The sequence below is a fragment of the Saccopteryx bilineata genome, chromosome 2 (assembly GCF_036850765.1).
Source record: "Saccopteryx bilineata isolate mSacBil1 chromosome 2, mSacBil1_pri_phased_curated, whole genome shotgun sequence".
Lineage (NCBI taxonomy): Eukaryota > Metazoa > Chordata > Mammalia > Chiroptera > Emballonuridae > Saccopteryx > Saccopteryx bilineata.
Genome location: NC_089491.1, coordinates 270,752,294 through 270,776,231, shown reverse-complemented (window position 1 = coordinate 270,776,231; position 23,938 = coordinate 270,752,294). Strand labels below are relative to the sequence as shown.

Sequence of the window (23,938 nt, the reverse complement as noted above, 5' to 3'; positions counted from 1 at the left end):
CTTCTGTCCTGTTGCATACACTGGAGCAAATCATATTTTAAGGTTATGTGAGTGATAGAAAGGGCACAATCTTAACATAAAATAGAATTTGTTTTAGCTTCCAAAGAAATTGATTTTGTATGTCATGGAATAAAGAGTAAATATTTAGCCGTAGTGCCAGCAATTTCAGAATGTGTTCAATTTTTTAAAAAGATTAATTCTTTTTTAAAAAAAAAATTAATTCTTTCACTATTTAAGGGAAGAAAATTTTTGTTTTTAATAGCTTTCAGTAATGAAAGTAACATTTGTGAAGTGGCATTTCCAAGCAGTTGAGGAAATGTAAAGACAAATTTGTAAAATAGAAAGATGATGGGTTCCTGTAAGAACCTTTATTATTATTGTAATTCCACATAGTACTGGACAAAGTAAATTAACCTCTACAGAGTTGTGTAACTGGAGCTTTCTGGTTCTAAATGATGTTTAATTCAGATTATGTGGCCATATGTGAATCTCTTTTGCTTTTAGAAAAAAAGAATTGCAGCATCCTGACTATACAGTCGGCAAACACTTGGTGCAGACCTGCCAAGCTCCCTAACACAAATATTGGAGAAATCAATTCTGTGTGTAGAGCAGAGGGATTAGCAAACTTTTGTTTTTGTTTTTTTAAATAAACATCAAGCCTTTAAAAATGTAAAAATTACTCTTGACATGAAGGCTGTTTTTAAAACAACAGAATTAGGCCTTTAGGTTTGGCCAGCTGCTTAGAGCGCTGTCTCTAACTTCCTGTGCTTGGGATTTTGTTAGTGTTTTTTGATTCTGTAAGTCTGGAGTCGGGCCTGAGTAGTCTGCATTTCTACCAAGCTCCCTCATGGACTACATTTTGAGAAGCAAAGCTCTATAACAGTAGGGTTTTTTTTTGTTGTTGTTGTTTTAATTAAAATACAATGAACCTTTTTTTTTTCTTTCTTTTTTTTTTTTTTTTGTATTTTTCTGAAGCTGGAAACGGGGAGAGACAGTCAGACAGACTCCTGCATGCGCCTGACCGGGATCCACCCGGCACGCCCACCAGGGGGCGACGCTCTGCCCACCAGGGGGCAATGCTCTGCCCGTCCGGGCGTGGCTCTGTTGCGACCAGAGCCACTCTAGCGCCTGGGGCAGAGGCTAAGGAGCCATCTCCAGGGCCCAGGCCATCTTTGCTCCAATGGAGCCTCGCTGCGAGAGGGGAAGAGAGAGACGGAGAGGAAGGAGAGGGGGAGGGGTGGAGAAGCAGATGGGCGCTTCTCCTGTGTGCCCTGGCCAGGAATCGAACCTAGGACCTCTGCACGCCAGGCCGATGCCCTACCACTGAGCCAACCGGCCAGGGCAACAGTAGTTTTTAATTATTTCTAGATTACAGTTCCTTTGAGAATTAAATCTAGATTCTCTCCAAAGACACACATTCAAAATCTTATAAACAATTTTAGGGGTTTCATTTACCTTTCTCCCAGGATGATATTTATTTCGTTTTTTAAAATGAAGTATACCATATAATCCAGCAAACCCACTTCTGAACGTATATCTGAAAGAAACAAAATCATTGTCCTAAAGAGGTATGTTTCTTGTAGCACTATTTAAATAGGCAAGAAATGATAATATCTTGTCTGTCAATGAATGGATAAAGAAAATGTGTGTGGCCCTGGCCGGTTGGCTCAGCGGTAGAGCGTCGGCCTAGCGTGCGGAGGACCCGGGTTCGATTCCCGGCCAGGGCACACAGGAGAAGCGCCCATTTGCTTCTCCACCCCTCCGCCGTGCTTTCCTCTCTGTCTCTCTCTTCCCCTCCCGCAGCCAAGGCTCCATTGGAGCAAAGATGGCCCGGGTGCTGGGGATGGCTCTGTGGCCTCTGCCCCAGGTGCTAGAGTGGCTCTGGTCGCAACATGGCGACGCCCAGGATGGGCAGAGCATCGCCCCCTGGTGGGCAGAGCGTCGCCCCTGGTGGGCGTGCCGGGTGGATCCCGGTCGGGCGCATGCGGGAGTCTGTCTGACTGTCTCTCCCTGTTTCCAGCTTCAGAAAAATGAAAAAAAAAAAAAAAAAAAAAATGTGTGTGTATATACACGGTTTACAGTTGTGAATATACAAAATACATTTATTGCATTATTTATTAATTATTGTATTTTCCATATAAACAACTTTTGCCCCACCTTGTGTATAATGGACTCTTATTCTACTGTAAAAAAGGCAAATCCTGCCATTTATAACAATGAGGGTATTATGCCAAGTAAAATAAGTCAGACAGAGAAAGACTACTACTTATTGTAGAGTCTATAAAAACCCCTAGACCCATAGGAACAGAGATCAGATTGGTGGTTGCCTCGAGCAGGGGTAGGTGAATTGGTAAAGGTGGTTAAAAGGTACAAAATTCTAGTTATAAGTTTATTCTAGGGATGTAATGTATAGCACAGTGACTGTAGTTAACAGTACTGTATTGTATACTTGAAAGTTTCTGAGGTTTGAACTTGAACATTCTTATCACAAGGGGAAGAAATTATAACTGAGGTGATAGATATTAACTAGTTGCAGTAAGTCCTTGATGTCATTGATGAGTTCTTAGAAACTGCTACTTTAAGCAAAATGGTATATAGTAAAATCAGTTTTACTATAGTCTAATCGTTAGTTCCTGCAGCATATTTCTGGTTACAAAAACATCACCAAACTCCTAAATAAAGATGTAAAACATTTCTAATATGAAAACATTGAAGAAAATGTGAGCTGTGCATATATTTTAGAAAGATTAATAGCCTGACCAGGCGGTGGCGCCGTGGATAGAGCGTTGGACTGGGATGCGAAAGGACCCAGGTTCGAGACCCCGAGGTTGCTGGCTTGAGCGCGGGTTCATCTGGCTTGAGCAAAATAAAAAATGCTCACCACCTTGGACCCAAGGTCGCTGGCTCGAGCAGGGGGTTTCTCGGTCTGCTGAAGGCCCGCGGTCAGGGCACATAAGAGAAAGCAATCGGTGAACAACTAAGGTGTTGCAATGAAGGGCTGATGATTGATGCTTCTCATCTCTCTCCGTTCCTGTTTGACCCTGTCTCTCCCTCTCTCTGACTCTCTCTCTCTGTCCCTGTAAAGAAAAAAATAAAATAAAATAAAATAAAATAAAGATTAATAAAAACAAGTAATCAGTTTCCAACCCACTTATTCTAGTTTCGGGTCACGGGGTGGCTGGGACCTATCCCGGAAGTTCAGGGTGCAAAGAGGGAGCCAGTATTAGACAGGAAGCCCTTCCATCACAGGGTGCACTAACACCCACACCCTCTGACTAGGACAATTTAGATAGGCCTGTTCACCTAATGTGCACGTCTTTAGGATGTGAGTACCTGGAGAAAATCCCCACAGACAAGGGAAGACAACATGCAAACTCCACACAGACAGTGGTCCCAGCTAGGAATGTTTTTTTGTTGTTGTTCTTTTCCAATGAAACGACGTTGGGAGGGAAAAGGATGCTATTTGAGGACCAGCTGTAATCATCTTTGCAATATATATGTCTATCAAATCATTATGTTGTATACCTTAAACTTATACAGTGTTATGTGTTGATTTTATATCAACAAAACTGGAAGCCTGACCTGTGGTGGCGCAGTGGATAAAGCATCGACCTGGAAATGCTGAGGTTGCCGGTTCGAAACCCTGGGCTTGCCTGGTCAAGGCATATATGGGAGTTGATCCTTCCAGCTCTTCTCCCCTTCTCTCTCTCTCTCTCTCTCCTCTCTCTCTCTCTCTCTCTTCCTCTCCTCTCTAAAATGAATAAATAAAATAAAAATTAAAAAACTATGGGAAATGGCCTGACCTGTGGCTGCGCAGTGGATAAAGCATCAACCTGAAACACTGAGGTCACTGATTTGAAATCCTGAGCTTGCCTGGTCAAGACACATATAGGAGTTGATGCTTCCTGCTTCTCCCCACTTCTCTGTCTCTCCTCCCCCCCCCTCTCAAATGAATAAATGAATGAAAGAAAAATTTTAAAAATAAAACCATGGGAAATGAAGTACAGTTAAATAGTGTAATTAAGTAAAATATTGTCTGGTTAAGCAGTTTACATAGTGTTGCTGGAACACTGTTAGAGTAAACTGTTTTTACCAGTTCCTAAAATGATACACATTGATCAGAGAAGCAAAAGCAAAGTTGTACAGCCAAATAAGGTAGTGAGTAGGTTTGTTCTATTTTGCATTTTCCCCCATATGGTTGGAGTTGTTTCACAATGAGAAGGATGGGAGAACAGGACTCAATTGGAGATGTAGATCTGAGCCATCTGTATCTATGTGATGGATCTCTTTTACAAACAGATGTAAATTCTTAATCTTAAGAATTTGTAGCCCTGGCCGGTTGGCTCAGCGGTAGAGCGTCGGCCTAGCGTGTGGAGGACCCGGGTTCGATTTCCGGCCAGGGCACACAGGAGAAGCGCTCATTTGCTTCTCCACCCCTCCGTCGCGCTTTCCTCTCTGTCTCTCTCTTCCCCTCCCGCAGCCAAGGCTCCATTGGAGCAAAGATGGCCCGGGTGCTGGGGTTGGCTCTGTGGCCTCTGCCTCAGGCGCTAGAGTGGCTCTGGTTGCAACATGGCGACGCCCAGGATGGGCAGAGCATCGCCCCCTGGTGGGCAGAGCGTCGCCCCATGGTGGGCGTGCCGGGTGGATCCCGGTCGGGCGCATGCGGGAGTCTGACTGTCTCTCCCTGTTTCCAGCTTCAGAGAAAAAAAAAAAAAATGAAAAGAAAAAAAAAGAATTTGTATATAAGCAGAAGAGCCCATAGTCTAAAACAGGTCAATGTGGGTACATTAGAAGCAGAATTTTGAGACCTTCACTCAGCACTGTCAGGGTAGGTAAGATATTAACCATGAGAAGCGAGGAACTCAAGAAGGTCTCCCTGACCATGTTCATGATGGACCAGTTGATCTTGAAGCTTGACCTAAATTTTATGCAGCTCACATTTCCTAATTTCCTATAATCTCCCCTCCCCACTCCCCGTGACTCAGTGATAGTCACAGTACCAGTTGATTGCCAACCTTCCCATCCCTGCTACTGTGATGAAGATTTTGGAAAAATTAGAAAGAACCACATGATATATGTAGAGAACATATTTCCTAAGTGTTACACAAAACCACCAGGATCACCAAATTTGACTATGTAAAAATGTAAAACAACTTTTATTTTGAAGATAATAAAATAATTTTGAAAAATAAAGTGTTTGGTGTTACCATTGCTCAGAAAAATAAAATATTGAAAAAATAAGGAAATGACAGGGATATAAATTTGGTGGAAGAATACATTTGTGGGAAAATTCTCCTGTGAATCTATCTTAGAAGTAATCTAAGTGCATAAAGATGTTCACCATACAACATTATAGTAGGAAAAATGAGAAACACCTAGATAGTCATGAAAATGGTGACTAATTTAGTCTGTAGTATGGTAGTAAAAACACTGATCTTGAGCAAGCTTGTTTTCTTGCCTTATTTTCCTCTTGTGTTAACTGGGATTGGAGATAAATCTTCTGTCTCTAAAATTAATTTTAAAACTTTAAATACAAAATTATTTTTCCTTTTTTCTTTTCCTTTTTTTTTTCCTTAAGTGAGAAGCAGGGAGGCATAGAGACAGACTCCTGCATGTGCCCCAAAGGGGATCCATCCAACAAACCCCCACCAGTGTTGCTCTGCCCATCTGAAGTGTTTCTCTGTTGCTTGGCAAGTGAGCTATTTTAGTACCTGAGGCAAGGCCATGGAGCCATCTTCTGTGTCCAGGGCCATCTTGCTCCAACTGAGCCATGGCTGCAAGAGGAGAAGAAAGAGGGGGGAAGAGGGTGGAGAAGTAAATGGTCACTTCTCTTGTGTGTCCTGACCAGGAATCAAACCTGGGACATCCACACGCTACCACTGAGCCAACCGGCCAGGGCTAAATATAGAGTTTAAGCAGTGATCACTATTAAATCTCATTCAGCTCAACTGAGTGTGATCTCTTTGGCTCCTGATTTATTTTCATTGTTGTATCTTTGTGACATTCTTCAACTTGATAATATAAGTCTCTGGTGCTTATTTATTTAAAGAAATAATGTTTGTAAGTATATATATACATCATTCATTGACAGATATTTTATTGGCGACCACTGAGTGCTAGCCCAGTGCTAGGGGCTAGGAAATCAGTGGTGACTAAGTGACTCTGCTTTAATGAAGCTTTTGGTCTCATGGGGAAGACATATCAGCCCTCTGAGGATAGCTCTCCGAGGGCACATCATAAGGGATGCCAACCTAATCTTAAAATTCATGGAAAGCTTTGCTATTTGGAAGAGAGCAGAAAAGAAAACTGAAAGAACTGAGGAACTGAAGACCCTTGTGTTTGAAGCTTAGAGGAGAGGGCAGAGTGGTAGGCAGCAGCAGTTGGGTCATGGATAGTGTTATAAACCATGGTTAACTTGAGCCAGGCACGGTGGCACGTCCCTGTAGTCCCAGCTACTTGCTTGAGCCCAGGAGTTCTGGGCCGTAGTGCACTATTTTGATTGGATGTCCACACTAAGTTTGGCATCAGTACGGTGACCTCCTGGGAGTGGGGGCCACCAGGTTACCTAAGGAGGGGTGAACCAGCCCAGTTTGGAAACGGAGCAGGTAAAGGTACTAAATTTTATCTCAAGTCTAGTAAGAAAAAGCTATTTTAAATAAGAGAATGATATCACATAGCATTTTTTAAAGATGTTGCATCATAGATAATACTCCGCCAACCCCCACAAAAAAATCCAGATTAGGAGCAAACTTAATACACTATGGCAATTTGTAATGTTCCTTCACTGCCCACACTGAGACCTGGAAATAGTTTTAAGTAATGCTTCTCAAGCAAAGAATTTAATTTTCTCTGCCTTTACAAAATTTATGACTCAAATTGGAAACATAGTGAAAATGTTTGAGTCATAATTAAATTTTTAACTAATTTAGGTTAATTCTATTATGGCTTGCTTTTCCGGAAGCCATTTAAACTAAAAAACAATGGCATTTAAAAGGTAATTTCTAATCCGATATATAGTTTTCTTTTAGAAAAGATTTGAATAGCTTTGGTTGAATTTGCTACAGTGAATTAGATTTTCCTACATAAAGGCAATTTATAAAAAGGCTTTTTATACTGATTTTAACCATTAGTATTTATTTTTGACACAGTTGTAGACAATGTGTAAGTATCATGGCTTATAACACTCCTTCCTAAATTTTAAAATAAAGAAAGCTTGTGTTCAATTCTAAAATATGGTAAAGTAATAATGTCCTTTAACTTTTACTTGCATTCTTGGTAACCTAGCATAAAGTACTGTATAGATTGAAGTTTTGCCTAGAGTGGAAATCTCTATTGTGATAGCAGGTTAAGGATCTCCTTAGATTTAAGGAGCCAAGAGCTGAATTTGAAAAGTGTCAAATGTTGAACAAATGGAGAGTAGTTTATAACAGAATTTATTCTTTTATTACATTGCTAAACCCAAGAGACATTAGTTTCAGAGGAAAAGAATTGCAGAACATCTCCTTGGCAAGAGGAAGAATTTTCCACTACCACTTGCCCTGAGGGCATTGACAGGCCCCATCAGGGAAATAGCACTGGATGTCATCATCAGCACAGCACTGCCTACTCCTCAGGCACAAAACTCTGTCTGAAATTCACAGATGCCTGCAGACAAAGGAAAATTTTGTCTTAGTTTGAATAGTATTTGTTGAATCTTGACTTCCATAGATCTTTTATACTGCTCATAAAAATTAGGGGATATTTCAAAATGAATATGAAGCAATAAAAGCATTTTCTTTTTTTTTTTAGTGTATATATATATTTTTTATTAATTTTAATGGGATGACATTGATCAGAGTACATAGGTTTAGAGAAAACATCTCCAGGTTATTTTGACATTTGATTATGTTGCATATCACATCACCCAAAGTCAAATTGTCTTCCATCACCTTCTATCTGGTTTTTTATGTGCCTCTCCCTTCCTCTCACCCCTTGTAACCACCACACTCTTGTCCATGTCCCTGAATCTCATTTTTATGTCCCACCTATGTATGGAATCATAAAGTTCTTGTTTTTTTCTGATTTACTTATTTCACTTAGTATAATGTTATCAAGGTCCACCCATGTTGTAAATGATCCAATGTCGTCATTTCTTACAGCTGAGTAGTATTCCATAGTGTATATGTACCACATCTTTATCCAATCATCTATTGAGGGCTTTTTGGTTGTTTCCATGTCTTAGCCACTGTGAACAATGCTGCAACGAACATGGGGCTGCATGTGTCTTTATGTACTAGTGTGTTTGAGTTTTGGGGTATATGCCCAGAAGAGGGATTGCTGGGTCATGGTAGTTCAATTTTTTTTTTTTTTTTTTTTTTTTTTTTTACAGAGACAGAGAGTGAGTCAGAGAGAGGGACAGACAGGAACGGAGTGAGATGAGAAGCATCAATCATTAGTTTTTCATTGCGCGTTGCAACACCTTAGTTGTTCATTGATTGCTTTCTCATGTATGCCTTGACCGCAGGCCTTCAGCAGACCGAGTAACCCCTTGCTGGAGCCAGCATCCTTGGGTTCAAGCTGGTGGGCTTTTGCTCAAACCAGATGAGCCCACGCTCAAGCTGGCAACCTCAGGGTCTCGAACCTGGGTCCTCTGCATCCCAGTCCGACGCTCTGTCCACTGTGCCACCACCTGGTCAGGCGGTAGTTCTATTTTTAATTTTTTGAGGAACCACCATACTTTCTTCCATAATGGTTGTACTACTTTACATTCTCACCAACAGTGGATGAGGGTTCCTTTTACTCCACAACCTTCCAACACTTATTATTACCTGTCTTGTTGATAATAGCTATTCTAACAGGTTTGAGGTGGTATCTCATTGTAGTTTTTATTTGCATTTCTCTAATAGCTAATGAAGATGAGCATCTTTATTATATGCGGCTTAAGTGTCTGTTTGTCGCCGATAGCTTATTGGTTGCTTGCGTAACTGTACTAGCCAATGGGGTGAAGTTGCCATGGCTGAACGCAAATTGAGCGGGTCAGGGGGAAGGTGAACATTTGTTTGCATTGGCAATCATCTGTTTTACATAAAAACTACGTCTTAACGTAATTTCTTTTAAGAATGCCTCCTAGAAAATACAGCACTGAAGAGGAGAGAAAAGGAGCTAAAGCTGCACAAAAACGGCTTTCTCCACAAAAAGAAACCACTGAGCAGAGAAAGACAAGGCTTGCTTCAGTCGCAGAGCAAATGTGTCTTTCTCGGCAAAATGAGACTGATGAGCATAGAGAAACAAGGCTTGCCTCAGATGCAAGACAAAAAAGCCTGTCTCGACAAAATGAGTCCCTTGAACAAAGGCAGGAGAGAAATGCAAAAAAACGACAGAGTAATGCTGACTGAAATGCAAAAAGGATTAAAACAGTTTCAAACGGAGAAACTTTAATTTTTGAGCATTCCTCTGGTGACATGAATATTAAATGTGAACACTGTCAGTCCTTAAACTTCAAGTTAGAAACTAATAGATTTGACCGTGGCAAGAAAGGATTTTCTCAATGTTGCAAGTGCGGAAACATTGTAGTTCCACTAATTGAGAATTATCCACCACTCTTGAAAAGCAAAGGGGCGTCCTCGCTGCCCTGGGTAATTCAGTTTGAATTAGCAGACACCTTTGTACAAATCATTTTAATTACAATTTATAATATCTAGAACAGGGGTCGTTTCGAATGACCGCCGGGCTTTCTAGTCTTTTCATATATCTGTTGGCCATTTGTATTTCTTCCTGGGAGAAGTGTCTGTTCATGTCCTCTTCCCATTTTTTTATCGGATTGTTTGCTTGTTGTTGAGTTTTGTGAGTTCTTTGTATATTTTGGATATTAGGCCCTTATTTGTGCTGTTTGAAAATATCAACTCCCATTTAGTTGGCTGTCTGTTTATTCTGTTGTCAGTTTCTCTTGCTGTGCAAAAGCTTCTTAGTCTGATATGGTCCCATTCATATTTCTTTGCCTTCACTTCTCTTGCCTTTGGAGTCAAATTCATAAAGTGCTCTTTATAACCAAGGTCCATGAGTTTAGTACCTATGTTTTCTTCTATGTAATTTGTTTCAGGTCCTATATTTAGGTCTTTGATCCATTTTGAATTAATTTTAGTACAAGGGAACAAACTGTAGTCGAGTTTCATTCTTTTGCATGTGCCTTTCCAGTTTTCCCAAGAAAACAAGAACATCAGAAAAGCAAACAAGTCAAAGAATGTTGTTGATTATGCAAATGAGATGCAAAACCAACTTCTGTTTCATTGCTGAAAATGCACTATACAAAAGGCTGCAAGTACTGGAGTATCTGCACATTCCTTGATCCCCTAGTTTTTGTGAGCAGTGTCCTTCTTTAGAACCTGCTTCCTAATAGATTCAGACCTAAATTTACTCTACAAAAACCATGAAGCAGAATTACACCGCAAGTTAAAGGAAATCTTTCATTAATTGAAGTTCGTTAGGCAAGACTCCTTTTACTTCTTAACTTTAGTTTCCTGTCTAAAACGAGGATATGTGTTGATCGAGATGATGTGTTGAGAGTCTTTCTAGCTAAGAGAATACTAGAGGCCCTGGCCGGTTGGCTCAGTGGTAGAGCGTTGGCCTGGCGTGCGGGGGATCCGGGTTCGATTCCCTGCCAGGGCACATAGGAGAAGCGCCCATTTGCTTCTCCACCCCCCACCCCCTCCTTCCTCTCTGTCTCTCTCTTCCCCTCCCGCAGCCAAGGCTCCATTGGAGCAAAGATGGCCCGGGCGCTGGGGATGGCTCCTTGGCCTCTGCCCCAGGCGCTAGAGTGGCTCTGGTCGCGGCAGAGCGACGCCCCGGAGGGGCAGAGCATCGCCCCCTGGTGGGCGTGCCGGCTGGATCCCGGTCGGGCGCATGCGGGAGTCTGTCTGACTGTCTCTCCCCGTTTCCAGCTTCAGAAAAAAAAAAAAGAAAAAAAAAAAAGAATACTAGAATATGACAGGTTTTTAGGACCAGTTTGGATTTATGCTTCTTTAGTACCTTTCCACACAGAGATCAGTTCCTAGTGGAATGAGGAATGTAAATAGAACTTAGATGGTACATTTTCCAAGTGTGGGAGAATTTAGGTCTCCTTGTCTTAGAGCTGGAATACTTCCTTGGCACACAAAAAACAGCACATAGTGAAGGTGTTCTAAATGAGCCCTTTGTTGTTAGCTCTATGACCCCAGTTATACTTGGCTTCATTTTCTTATATTAATTTTTTAGTGTGCTTGGAAACTTTTTATTTTTTATTTATTTATTTATTTTTTCCATTTTTCTGAAGCTGGAAACAGGGAGAGACAGTCAGACAGACTCCCGCATGCGCCCGACCGGGATCCACCCCGCACGCCCACCAGGGGCGACGCTCTGCCCACCAGGGGGCGATGCTCTGCCCATCCTGGGCGTCGCCATGTTGCGACCAGAGCCACTCTAGCGCCTGAGGCAGAGGCCACAGAGCCATCCCCAGCGCCCGGGCCATCTTTGCTCCAATGGAGCCTTGGCTGTGGGAGGGGAAGAGAGAGACAGAAAGGGAAAGCGCAGCGGAGGGGTGGAGAAGCAAATGGGCGCTTCTCCTGTGTGCCCTGGCCGGGAATCGAACCCGGGTCCTCCGCACGCTAGGCCGACGCTCTACCGCTGAGCCAACCGGCCAGGGCCGGAAACTTTTTAAAATGTAGATTCTTGGACCTTACCACAAAGTGCATTGAGCCGTACTCCTGAAAAGCAGGGCCTGAGATTTTGTAGTTTATAAAAGGCCCCCAGATCATACTTTCTTTTAATTTCTATATATTTAATTGCCTCCCAATTAGAATGGCTGCTGTAGGGTGGAAAAGTTAGAAGAACTTGAGGTCACTTTTTAAGGGCTTCCCAAGTCATCTGTTTCACTAGCATTTGAGTCATTCCTGAATATTTAGCCAACAGTTAAAAAGTAGCTGGTTTCTGTATGCCAGTATAAATATAATTTTTAATGCTGCATGTATATAATACTGATTCTACCTTCAACTAATAGCCAATATTTTTACTACATTACCCAAAAAAGAAATTTAACCTTGGAAATACATTTTCCATTCACTTCAAAATCTCTGAGCTTTCACTGAACACAGCTAAATAAATGCTGTGATACTACTTTTGGGTTCTATTGTAGTTTATCCTTGTTTTGAATATTAGATTAGTGACAGGTATATGAGAGTATGAGCTAGGTAGGACTTATGTATGAAATTGTTTAAATAGAAAAAGAGATTAAGCTTTCAGTATAAAATGAAACAGTCTTGCTTTTGGATTGCTGGTATATGTTGTTAGAGTGCAGAAGTACAATAGTGCTTATTGACTGTGTGTACCTCTGTGCCACCTTAGAGAGTAGAGAGAAGTTGTCTGCTCCTGTTGGATCATGGCATAAATTGCCACAGGTATCAAAAGAACCTTTTCAGGGCAATTTTCCATTTAGGGATATTGAACTTACATTCTTTTCATGGTCAGGGTCACGCGGGATAGAATTAATTATGATGAAAAATAATACAACAAAGAAAATTTTTTTTATGTTGGTTTAAAAGTTTTATCTTGATGGGGGCATTTTAGCTGTTAAAAGTCACTAAAGTTAAAATATGGTTACTTAATTGTAGTATAAACAGTATATTACAATGGAAGGTTCTGGCTTGTTCAGTCTAAATATTTCTATTTGTTGCATAAGCATTTCCAGCAGCAGTTTTACCTTAACTTAATGTGTACCTGGGATCAAATTCAAGAGTGATTTTTCCTCTTGAGATGATATGTTGGTGGTCTCTGCGTCACCTTATGACCACGTTTCCTACTTAGGCCATAGGGTTGTTTTATGAACTAGAGTTCAAAAGGCAAACCATACTCTCCCTGAATTTAAAAGCTCTGAAATGCAGAAAAACCAGAACTAAACTGAAGGTTTAACAAATGAAGTAAATCTTCTTGTTGGACAGGGTGACTATTTTGCCAGTGTGTATATTACCAGTGACAGGGTTATAATCCAGTGTGTGTGGGGTAAATCTGGAAAATGAAGGTTTGACTTAATACCAAATGCAATTCTAGGAGAGACTGTACCTACTTTTCTAATTTTTTTTTACTGTCCTTGTGTAAGATTTCCAGAATTCCAAAACTACCTTAGTTACCTTTCAGAAAGTCTGTTCAATTGTTTTGGTACTGATGTGCTCTCATTCATATTTTGAACACAGCGCAGGGCACTTTCATTCTTTTCTTTCCTGTGTAATTCAAATCTTATATCTATCAGCAAAAGATTTTTCATTACCCTGAGGAGAAGTTGATTATCTTACTCATTTTAACAGAAACTTACATATTTGTGCTGTATATAGGCTCTTTTCTTTAAAAATTGTGTTTTGCCCTGGCCGGTTGGCTCAGTGGTAGAGCATCAGCCTGGCATGCAGGAGTCCCGGGTTCGATTCCCGGTCAGGGCACATAGGAGAAGCACCCATCTGCTTCTCCACCCCTCCCCCTCTCCTTCCTCTCTGTCTCTCTCTTCTCCTCCCGCAGCCGAGGCTCCACTGGAGCAAAGTTGGCCCGGGCGCTGAGGATGGCTCTATGGCCTCCGCCTCAGGCACTAGAATGGCTCTGGCTGCAACAGAGCGACGCCCCAGATGGGCAGAGCATTGCCCCCTGGTGGGCATGCCAAGTGGATCCCGGTCGGGCGCATGCGGGAGTCTATCTGACTGCCTCCCCGTTAACAACTTCAGAAAAATACAAAAAAAAAAAAAAAAAAAGAAATTGTGTTTTATTTTGAGACAAATTCATCTCTGTGTAATATGATTATGAAAGTTGTTTGTTTTAGCTGCCTTTTTTTCTCCCCAATTAGTTGGTGACAAAGTTCCTGCTGATATAAGGTTAACTTCCATCAAATCTACTACTCTAAGAGTCGACCAGTCAATTCTCACAGGTAAGTATTCCGTATTAGAAGGCCATTGAGTTTCTGAAGCTTCTCTCAGATCCCATGCTAATTGAGTCAACTCTTGCCCTACTATCCCTTTATGATTTCCTATTCTGATTCTCTCTAAGACACTTTTTCTTTTTTTTGACAGAGTTAGAGGGACAGATAGGGACAAACAGGAAGGGAGAGAGATGAGAAGCATCAGTTCTTCGTTGCAGCTACTTACTTGTTCAATGATTGCGTTCTTATATATGCCTTGTCTGGGAGGCTACAGTGGAGCAAGTGACCTTTGGGCTCAAGCCAGCGACCCCGCCTCAAGCTGATGAGCCTGCACTCAAGCCTGTGACCTCAGGGTTTCGAACTTTGGGTCCTCCACATCCCAGTTCGACACTCTATCCATTACGCCACTGCCTGGTTGGGCTTTCTTTTTCTTTTTTAAGTGAGAGATAGAGGAACAGACAGGAAGGGAGAGAAATGAAAAGCATCAACTCATAGTTGCAGCACCTGTTGAGAATAAATATAAAATCCAAAGGTTATCAAGATTTATCTGGGCCCTGGCCGGTTGGCTCAGTGGTAGAGCGTCGGCCTGGCATGCGGGAGTCCCGGGTTCGATTCCCGGCCTGGGCACACAGGAGAAGCGCCCATCTGCTTCTCCACCCCTCCCCCTCTCCTTCCTCTCCGTCTCTCTCTTCCCCTCCCGCAGCGAGGCTCCATTGGAGCAAAGATGGCCCGGGCTCTGGGGATGGCTCCTTGGCCTCTGCCCCAGACGCAAGAGTGGTTCTGGTCTCGACAGAACAACACCCCGGAGGGGCAGAGCATCGCCCCCTGGTGGGCGTGCTGGGTGGATCCCGGTCGGGTGCATGCGGGAGTCTGCCTGACTGTCTCTCCCCGTTTCCAGCTTCAGAAAAATACAAAAAGAAAAAAAAAAAAAGATTTATCTGGTGATCAGTTTTGAAAAGCTGTGTTGATGTCATGAAGGTAGTGATTTAAGTAACTTGGGTTCTGCATTTTTTTGTTTTTTTATGGATCGTTTTATCTATTAAAACTTCCATTAGCAGCAATAAGCTGGAAGCTGATTAAGCCATAAAATGTTTAGGGAATTAGGTTATATGTATGAAATCCTCATAGTGTGCCTACCTACAGAAATAATTGCCAGTGTTAGACTTTTCATAGTTTTTTAAATGTCATTTTTGTTGAATAATTATGCTGTTGTTTTTTTTAGGTTAGATTGAGGAACCAGATTTTTTTTCCAAGTATCAATAGTAAAGTTTAATACCTGACATTTGAATTAACAATTGGAGCCATGTTTTATATCACTCAGACTGACCCTGATTATGTATTTTATAAGTGCTAATAAGTCAAGTTGAAACCAAATTCAGTAAGACATTGTAAAATTTATAAGAAATAACCTTTTTACCATGTGCTTTTTGTGGTGCAGCTGCTGATCACTGTTTTTCCATTTTGTTTTATTGATATAGAATGGTCTGGTTAATACATACAAATGAGCATCATTTCTCATCTTTGATATTGTTGAACAAAACAACAGACTTCCCAGAGGATGATCCTTATTGTTCTTATAATGCATCTATAGTTTGTTTAGTCCTCTAAAAATAAATATACTTTCACCATTTTTTAAAAGTCTTGGAGTGTGTGGCCCTGGCTGGATAGCTCGGTTGGTTAGAGCACTATTTTGAAGCGCAGAGGTTGCAGGTTCGATCCCCAGTCCGGGCACGTACAGGAACAGATCAATGTTCCTCTCTCTGTCTCTCTCTTCCTCTCTAAAAATTGATAAAATAAACATTAAAAATAGTATTGAAGTGTGTGTATGCATAAGCATATAACAAATATATATAACTGTATAGTCACAGTATTAGAGTATAAAATGATACCTGAAAATAAACTAAATTTAAATAGTTACTCCAGAAAATAAAGATAATTGGCTGGGATTTATTTTACTTCCCAATAAAATTCCTTTGTTTAGAAATTATATTAATTTTAATCCTGATTTAATCCTAATTGCTGTAAAAGTAGTTTCTATTACTAAATTGTACTAGTTTACCTCCTTTGAATGAATTGGGCCATTTATCTCGTCCTAAGAGGTTGCGGCGTGAGTGGGTGAGGACTCCCAGGTTCCAGGTGTAGACTGCACAGGTCTAACCTTCTCTCTCCTGCCTCTGAATCTGCTCAGGTGAATCTGTCTCTGTCATCAAACACACTGACCCTGTCCCTGACCCGCGGGCTGTCAACCAAGATAAGAAGAACATGCTCTTTTCTGTAAGTACTTTGTCATGTGTACTTTTGGAGGGGGGGGGGCATTTTCAGAGTTTTAAGTGTGTATGTTTTTTCATTGCATATCTTCAGTGGTCAGACTTTAGAAAGTGTTGGCCGTTATTCTAGAGGATCATCACAGTCTTTGTGGTCAAGCTCAGCTGCCAGAAAACATCAGAAATATGTAATAGTAGAAAACTAGTTTTGTTTCATTTGGCAAGTTTTTAAGGATTAAAATAAAAAGATATGGTCAAACATCTTTAAATTCTTTATCTGTAAACATATTATAAAGTTAGATTTATTGGCCTTGGCCGGTTGGCTCAGTGGATAGAGTATTGGCCTGGCATGCAGACATCCTGGGTTCAATGCCTGGTCAGGGCACACTTGAGAAGAGACCACCTGCAGGTATGTGTTTAGAGCGAAACAAATATGGCAAACCATTAATAATTGGTGAGTCTGGCCTGACCAGGCAGTGGCTCAGAGAATCAAGTGTTGGACTAGGATACAGAGGGCTTGGGTTCGAAGCCCCAAAGTCACCAGCTTGAGAGCTGGCTCACCAGCTTGAGCGCAGATTGCTGGCTTGAGCGTGGGATCATAGACATGACCTCATGGTCACTCACTGACAGCCCCCCGGTCAAGGCACATATGAGAAATCAATCAATGAACAAGTAAGTAGCTGCAACGAAGAATTGATGCTTCTCATCTCTTTCCCTTCCTGTCTGTGCCTATCTGTCCCTCTTTCTGTTTCTGTCACAAAGTAACAATAATTGGTGAATCTGGGTAAAAAGTTAGATGGATGTTCATTGTACTGTTTCAATTTTTCTGTTAAATTTTTTCAAAATAAAAAGTTGGAACATGGATAGATTTTGCTTGTTTGGAATTTAAAATATTTTTAGTCATAGGCTTTGTGGGTTAGTACAGGAGCCTAACCACCCTGCAGTAAGTAAAGTACTATCAAGTTACAATGAAAGTAATGAAGCCATATTATTCCAACATTAGGAATTACGGTGGGCTGTGGAGAGATGCCAGTGCTTGAGTGGAGGTCCTCAGGGAACCGCCCGTGGTGCTGGTTGTCCTTCTTATCTGTGATGAAAGTAGGGGGGTTGAGTTAGAGCCAGAGGTGGTGAATGCTTAGGGTTGAGCACTCTATGGAGTTTGAGGGATTAGAGCCTTGCTCCAGCCCACAGCTAGTCTGCAAGCCAGGATCAGGGTTGTGAATAGAGACCAGGGGGTCAGTGTGGGCTGCTCTGGGGAAAGGAGGTATTGCGTGAGATGAGCCCCAGGGAGAGACGTACCACACTGTCTGGGTGAGTTACTGTTCATTATCAAAGGGGGGTGGCTGGTTCTCTAGCAAGATCCACACAGTCTGAGTTTATTAGTATTTAAGTTGGGGATAGTGTAAACTTGTAACCACTTTTCCTCTGTTTCTGTCCTAGGGTACAAACATTGCTGCTGGCAAAGCCATGGGAGTAGTGGTGGCAACTGGAGTTAACACTGAAATTGGCAAGATCCGGGATGAAATGGTGGCAACGGAACAGGAGCGAACACCCCTCCAGCAAAAACTAGATGAGTTTGGGGAGCAGCTCTCCAAAGTCATCTCCCTTATTTGCATCGCAGTCTGGATCATAAACATTGGGCACTTCAATGACCCAGTTCATGGGGGCTCATGGATCAGAGGTGCTATTTACTACTTTAAAATCGCAGTGGCCCTGGCAGTTGCTGCCATTCCTGAAGGTCTGCCTGCTGTCATCACCACCTGCCTGGCTCTTGGAACTCGCAGAATGGCAAAGAAAAATGCCATTGTTCGGAGCCTCCCTTCCGTGGAAACCCTTGGTTGTACTTCTGTTATCTGCTCAGACAAGACTGGTACACTTACAACGAACCAGATGTCAGCCTGCCGGGTAAGTGGGAGTAATTTAAGAAATTTTCTTGTTGGTGGTTGTTTATTTATCCTAAGAATATGTGCCCTCATGCCATCAAATACTTTGGTTTAGTCTTGCGCAGAGAGCTCAGTTGGTGGGAGTGTCATCCCAATGTGCTAAATAAATAAGGTTGTGGGTCCGGTCCCCAGTCAGGGCACACACAGAAACAGATTGACCTCTCCCTTCTCTCCCAAATCAATAAATTAAAAAAAAAAAAAGTGGTATCAAATTAGAAATCAAAGTTGTTTTTTTTTTAATTTATTGATTTTAGAGAGAGAGACAGGAACATTGGTCTGCTCCTGTATGTGCCTGACCGAGGATTGAATCGGCAACCTCTGTGCTTCAGGACAATGCTCTAACCCAGTGGTAGTCAACCTGGTCCCTACCGCCCACTAGTGGGTGTTCCAGCTTTCATGGTGGGCGGTAGCAGGGCAACCAAAGTATAAATAAAAAGATAGATTTAACTATAGTAAGTTGTTTCATAAAGATTTATTCTGCCAAATTTAGCAAAAATCTGACATAAAGTACTTGGTAAGTAATTATTATTATATGCTTTAACTTGCTGTAACTCTGCTTTATAAATTTTATAAAGTTACTTCCCTACTTTATAAATCACCATTACTGTGGAACCAGTAGGCGATAGAAAATTTTACTAACAGAGATACAAAAGTGGGTGGTAGGTATAAAAAGGTTGACTACCCCTGCTCTAACCAAACAAGCTATCCAGCCAGGGCTAATTTGATACCATTTTATGTGCTGGAAACAGATTGGGTTATATGAGTGCAAGGTAATTTTTAATACTTCAGAGGAATTATTTAGTTCCTAAAACTCTTTCATGAAATACATTGTATCTGTATGGCTGATATACTGTACTGAGGAAATAAATTTAAGCAGTCTGTCAATGTTAGGTGACTGTGCTCCCTCTGTTTCCCTGCTCCGCTGTCACCAAGTATGTGTTTGGTAACAGACAAGCATCAAAAGAAGACCATCCTGGCCTGACCTGTGGTGGCACAGTGGATAAAGCATCGACCTGGAAATGCTGAGGTCGTTGGTTCGAAACCCTGGGCTTGCCTGGTCAAGGCACATATGGGAGTTGATGCTTCCAGCTCCTCCCCCCTTCTCTCTCTCTCTCTTCTTCTTCTTCTTCTCTCTCTCCTCTCTCTCTCTCTCTCTCTCTCCCTCCCCCTCCCCCTCTCCTTCTCTCTCTCCTCTCTAAAATGAATAAATAAAATAAAAATAAAAAAAAAATAAAAAAAGACCGTCCTGTAGAGTGGCTAGTTACCTACTGATCTACTTAAAGTCCTAATTGATATTTCCATAACTTACTGCGTAAGACATGCTTTCTTCTTGAAAAGTAAACAATTACCTTTAACTTACTTGGTTTTGTGTGTTTCATCCTTCCTTAGGTTGTTAGACCATCATTTGGGGGTAAAATTGTTCAAACCTGCTCTTAGAAAAATAAGAACTAATGGAATACAATAATGACACAACTGAATTATGTTCTTCTATATAATTGAGTTCCCATAAGTTTTTGTTTTGTTTTGCTATTTTGCAAGAGAGACAGATAGGAAGAGAGAGATGAAAAGCATCAACTGGTACTTGTAGCACTTTAGTTTATTGCTTCTCATATGTGCTTTGACAGGGTGTGGGCTCAACTGAATCAGTGACTCCTTGCTCAAGATTCTTTCAGGCTCATTAGTTAATGAGGGAATCAGTAAGAGGGTCAAACTGGTTACAAAAGTATTTGGGGAAGTATTCAAGATTAGAATAGAATTGCTGTGTTAGATTACAAAAACTGGTTATTAGTCTATGGGGCACTACAACTACTAGGTTATCTTTATACGAGCCTTTAATTAATAAATAGCATAGTGAAAGACCTTTTTCTTGAACACTAAATCTTTGAGTGGGCCTGTTAAGAAATGTTTTTGAGTGATGTTGAAAGGCTACGTGGTTATCCTCTTGGTCTTATCTCTAGGTTTTGGAAAGTATGATTTTTAGCATTAGAAATTTTTTGTTTTAATGCATTTAAACCCACTAAATCTTTACCTTGCCAAATTTAAATTCATGATGATCTTTAGAAACAAATAACCCGCAACAGTTTATGTAGTCCACATCCAGGTTTAGAATGAATGGGCAGCCTGGCCTTTGGTGGCAGAGATAGAGCATTGACCTGAAATGCTGAGGTCACCAGTTAGACACCCCAGGCTTGCCCAGTCAAGGCACATAAGACAAGCAAGCAATGAACATCTAAAGTAAAGCGACACCACCCGCTCTGAAAAAAAATCAATAAATAAAATCTTAAAAGAAAAAAAAAAAGGCAGGTGTTTAAAACAGATTAGATGCTGATATTGCCAGTTCAAAACCCTGGGCTTGCCTGGTCAAGGGCACATATGGGAGTTGATGCTTCTTGCTCCTCCCCCTTTTTCTGTCCCTTTCTTTCTAAAATGAATAAATAAAATCTTTAAAAAAGAAACAAAAACAGGTCCTGGCCGGTTGGCTCAGTGGTAGAGCATCGACCTGGCGTGCAGGAGTCCCAGGTTCAATTCCCAGCCAGGGCACACAGGAGAAGCACCCATCTGCTTCTCCACCCCTCCCCCTCTCCTTCCTCTCTGTCTCTCTCTTCCCTTCCCGCAGCCAAGGCTCCATTGGAGCAAAGTTGGCCCGGGCGCTGAGGATGGCTCTATGGCCTCTGCCTCAGGCGCTAGAATGGCTCTGGTTGCAACAGAGCGACGCCCCAGATGGGCAGAGCATCGCCCCCTGGTGGGCATGCCAGGTAGATCCCGGTCGGGCGCATGTGGGAGTCTGTCTGACTGCCTCCCTGTTTCCAGCTTCAGGAAAAAAAAACAAAAAAAAAAAAAAACCAGGTTGGGGTGTTCTGTCTCAAGTGTAAGCTTCCAGTTTGTTTTGGGTTTTTCCTAGTAGATACAGTTTGAGCTAATTAACCCTTTGAGTAGTACAAACGTTCATGTATGTCCTCGTGCCTCCTGACCATCCATAGTATGATCATACAAAAATTTGTATTTTAAAAATGTGTAAGGCAACATTAAAAAAAAGCAAATGTACTTCTTGTTTCCATAAATTGGTTATCAAACATGATATATGGTTAATAAAAAGGTAATTGAAACTAGTTTCACTTTTTGAAAAAATAACACAATCCTAGGGGTCAAAGAGCATGAAAACTCACTACTCAAAGGGTTAAGTTCTTACTCAGGCAAGTAAGGGACAAATTGGCTATAAGCTAGTTGTCAGCTACAAGCTGATTATTTTGAGGAGAGAAACAGATTTTCATAGTACCTGTTTAGTATCCCCCAGCAAACTGTTTAGACAGCCTGAAAGCTCTTAATTCCCTCAGAACAGACCTTTATATCCTTCAAAAGTAAGCAGCATGTGCAATTGTGACCTTAAATTTTTTTTTTAATTTCAAAGTTTTGGCAGCAAATCAGATTTCAAACTAAGAACAAAATAGAGTTCATAATATTTTTTCTCTTTATATTTTTCCTTAAATGGTTTGATTTAAAATATGTTCTTCTATTAAAGAAACAACCTGCCTCTTTGTTCTGTTCGACCTCGGCACAGAAAGCTGACACTGATCAGTATTCTATAGGCGGTTTCTTGCAGTGGATTGCATAACTGCCCTTGATTTAGGAATACTTTCATCATGCAGTTCCTAAGTAGTTTACTTGCTTACAATCTAAAATGCCAAAGGGCATTCAGATTTCATTAACATGCATTAGAATTCCTAGTGTCTTAGAATATTTTGCACTCTGGTATTAGACCCAAAGAGTTTCACTTTTTATAAACAGTATCATTAAAGAAATAGCATGATGTTTAATAATAATACTGCCAACTTGTTTTGCTATTGCTTGGTGCAATTAATTTGTTTTTCACTTATGGTTTTATTTGAATCATGTGGGAATCCTGCTCAAGAGGTTAGAGGCTCTGAGAAGCTTTGATATTATCTGATGATCACATGACTTTTTTTTTTTTTTTTTTTGAGAGAGAAGAGAGGAAGGGAGAGAGAAGGGAGGCATCAACTCATCGTTACAGCACTTTAGATGTTCATTGATTGCTTCTTATATGTGCCTTGACTGGGGGGCTCCAGCCGAGCTAGTGACCCCTTGCCCAAGCCAGCAACCTTCGAGTTTCTCCTTTTTTCTTTCTTCTTTTCCAAGTGAGAGGAGGGGAGATAGAGAGACTCCCACATGCACCCTGACTGAGATCGACCTGGCAATCCCTGTCTGGGGCTAATGCACTGCCTATCTGGGGCCATACTCTCAACAGAGCTATTTTTAGTGCTTGAGGTGGAGGCTCTGCAGAGCCATCCTCAACACCCAGGGCTGATGCACTCAAACCAGTTGAGCCATGGCTGTGGGAGGGGAAGAGAGAGAGAGAGAGAGAGAGGGAGAGAGAGAGGGAAGAGGGGAAGGCAGGGAAGCAGATGGTCACTTATCCTGCATGCCCTGACCAGGAATCAAACCCAGGACATCCCCACACCAGGCTGATGCTCTACTACTGAACTAACTGGCCAAGGCCGACCTTGGGGTTTCGACCTGGGTCCCCAGCAAATCCGGTCAGCACCCTATCCACTGCACCACCACCTGGTCAGGCAGGTACACAACTTTTACTACAAGGATTAAGTTGGATTTTCTTATAGGAAATACTGGTAGTTAAACATGATCCTCTCTTCTACTCAATAATTGACTTATCTTGAGCATGTCCTTCAATCAGTCTGGTCTTTTGTTTACTCCTTTGTAAAATGTCAAACATCTTTGGCAAGGCCCTTTTGACAAGCTTTCTTTTTTAGGTATTTATCTGTTAGAAAAATTATAGGAGTGATCTTGCAAATGTATCTTTTCCTCATTTGACACACTGATACAGATGTTTGAGCTAGAGCCTTTTATCAGGAGTCATCACAGTTTTAACCAATTATATATATATATTTTATTTTATTTATTTTTTGTATTTTTCTGAAGCTGGAAACGGGGAGAGACAGTCAGACAGACTCCCGCATGCACCCGACTGGGATCCACCCAGCATGCCCACCAGGGGGCGACGCTCTGCCTATCCGGGGCGTCATTATTGCTACCAGAGCCACTCTAGCGCCTGAGGCAGAGGCCACAGAGCCATCCCCAGCGCCCGGGCCATCTTTGCTCCAATGGAGCCTTGGCTGCGGGAGGGGAAGAGAGAGACAGAGAGGAAGGAGAGGGGGAGGGGTGGAGAAGCAGATGAGTGCTTCTCCTGTGTGCCCTGGCCGGAAATCGAACCCGGGACTTCTGCATGCCAGGTTGACGCTCTACCACTGAGCCAACCGGCCAGGGCCCAAAAGAAGTTATTTTAAAATAAAAATGAACTCTGGCCGGTTGGCCCAGCGGTAGAGCGTCGGCCTGGCGTGCAGAAGTCCCAGTTTCGATTCCCAGTCAGGGCACACAGGAGAGGCGCCCATCTGCTTCTCCACCCCTCCCCCTCTCCTTCCTCTCTATCTCTCTTTTGCCTCCCCCGCAGCCAAGGCTCCATTGGAGCAAAAGATGGCCCGGGCGCTGGGGATGGCTCCTTGGCCTCTGCCCCAGGCGCTAGAGTGGCTCTGGTTGTGACAGAGCGACGCCCCGGATGGGCAGAGCATCGCCCCCTGGTGGGCGTGCCGGGTGGTCGGGCACATGCGGGAGTCTGTCTCTCTGCCTCCCAGCTTCTCACTTCAGAAAAACACAAATAAATAAGTAAATAAAATATGGATGAATTGATTCTTACTGAAAATGAGTTGGAGTGCTCTGGAAAGATGTTTTAGGAGCATGAATGACATGGTTCTCTTTTGCTTGAGTTTAAAATTCCTTATTGAGCCTGGCTT

General features: G+C 41.9%; 1 protein-coding gene across 2 annotated transcripts in view; it reads left to right on the top strand.

Moving 5' to 3' along the window:
• ATP2A2 (ATPase sarcoplasmic/endoplasmic reticulum Ca2+ transporting 2) overlaps nucleotides 1–23,938 on the top strand; it is a 69,409-nt gene that overhangs the window by 27,394 nt on the left and 18,077 nt on the right. For both annotated transcript variants that reach the window (XR_010729300.1, XM_066260608.1), the window contains exons 6-8: nucleotides 13,835–13,915; nucleotides 16,095–16,180; nucleotides 17,611–18,075. Coding sequence is in view for 1 of the 2 variants with exons in the window: in XM_066260608.1 (XP_066116705.1) it covers nucleotides 13,835–13,915; nucleotides 16,095–16,180; nucleotides 17,611–18,075 (632 nt within the window). In the remaining variant the exon portion in view is untranslated. The remainder of the gene's footprint in view (nucleotides 1–13,834; nucleotides 13,916–16,094; nucleotides 16,181–17,610; nucleotides 18,076–23,938) is intronic.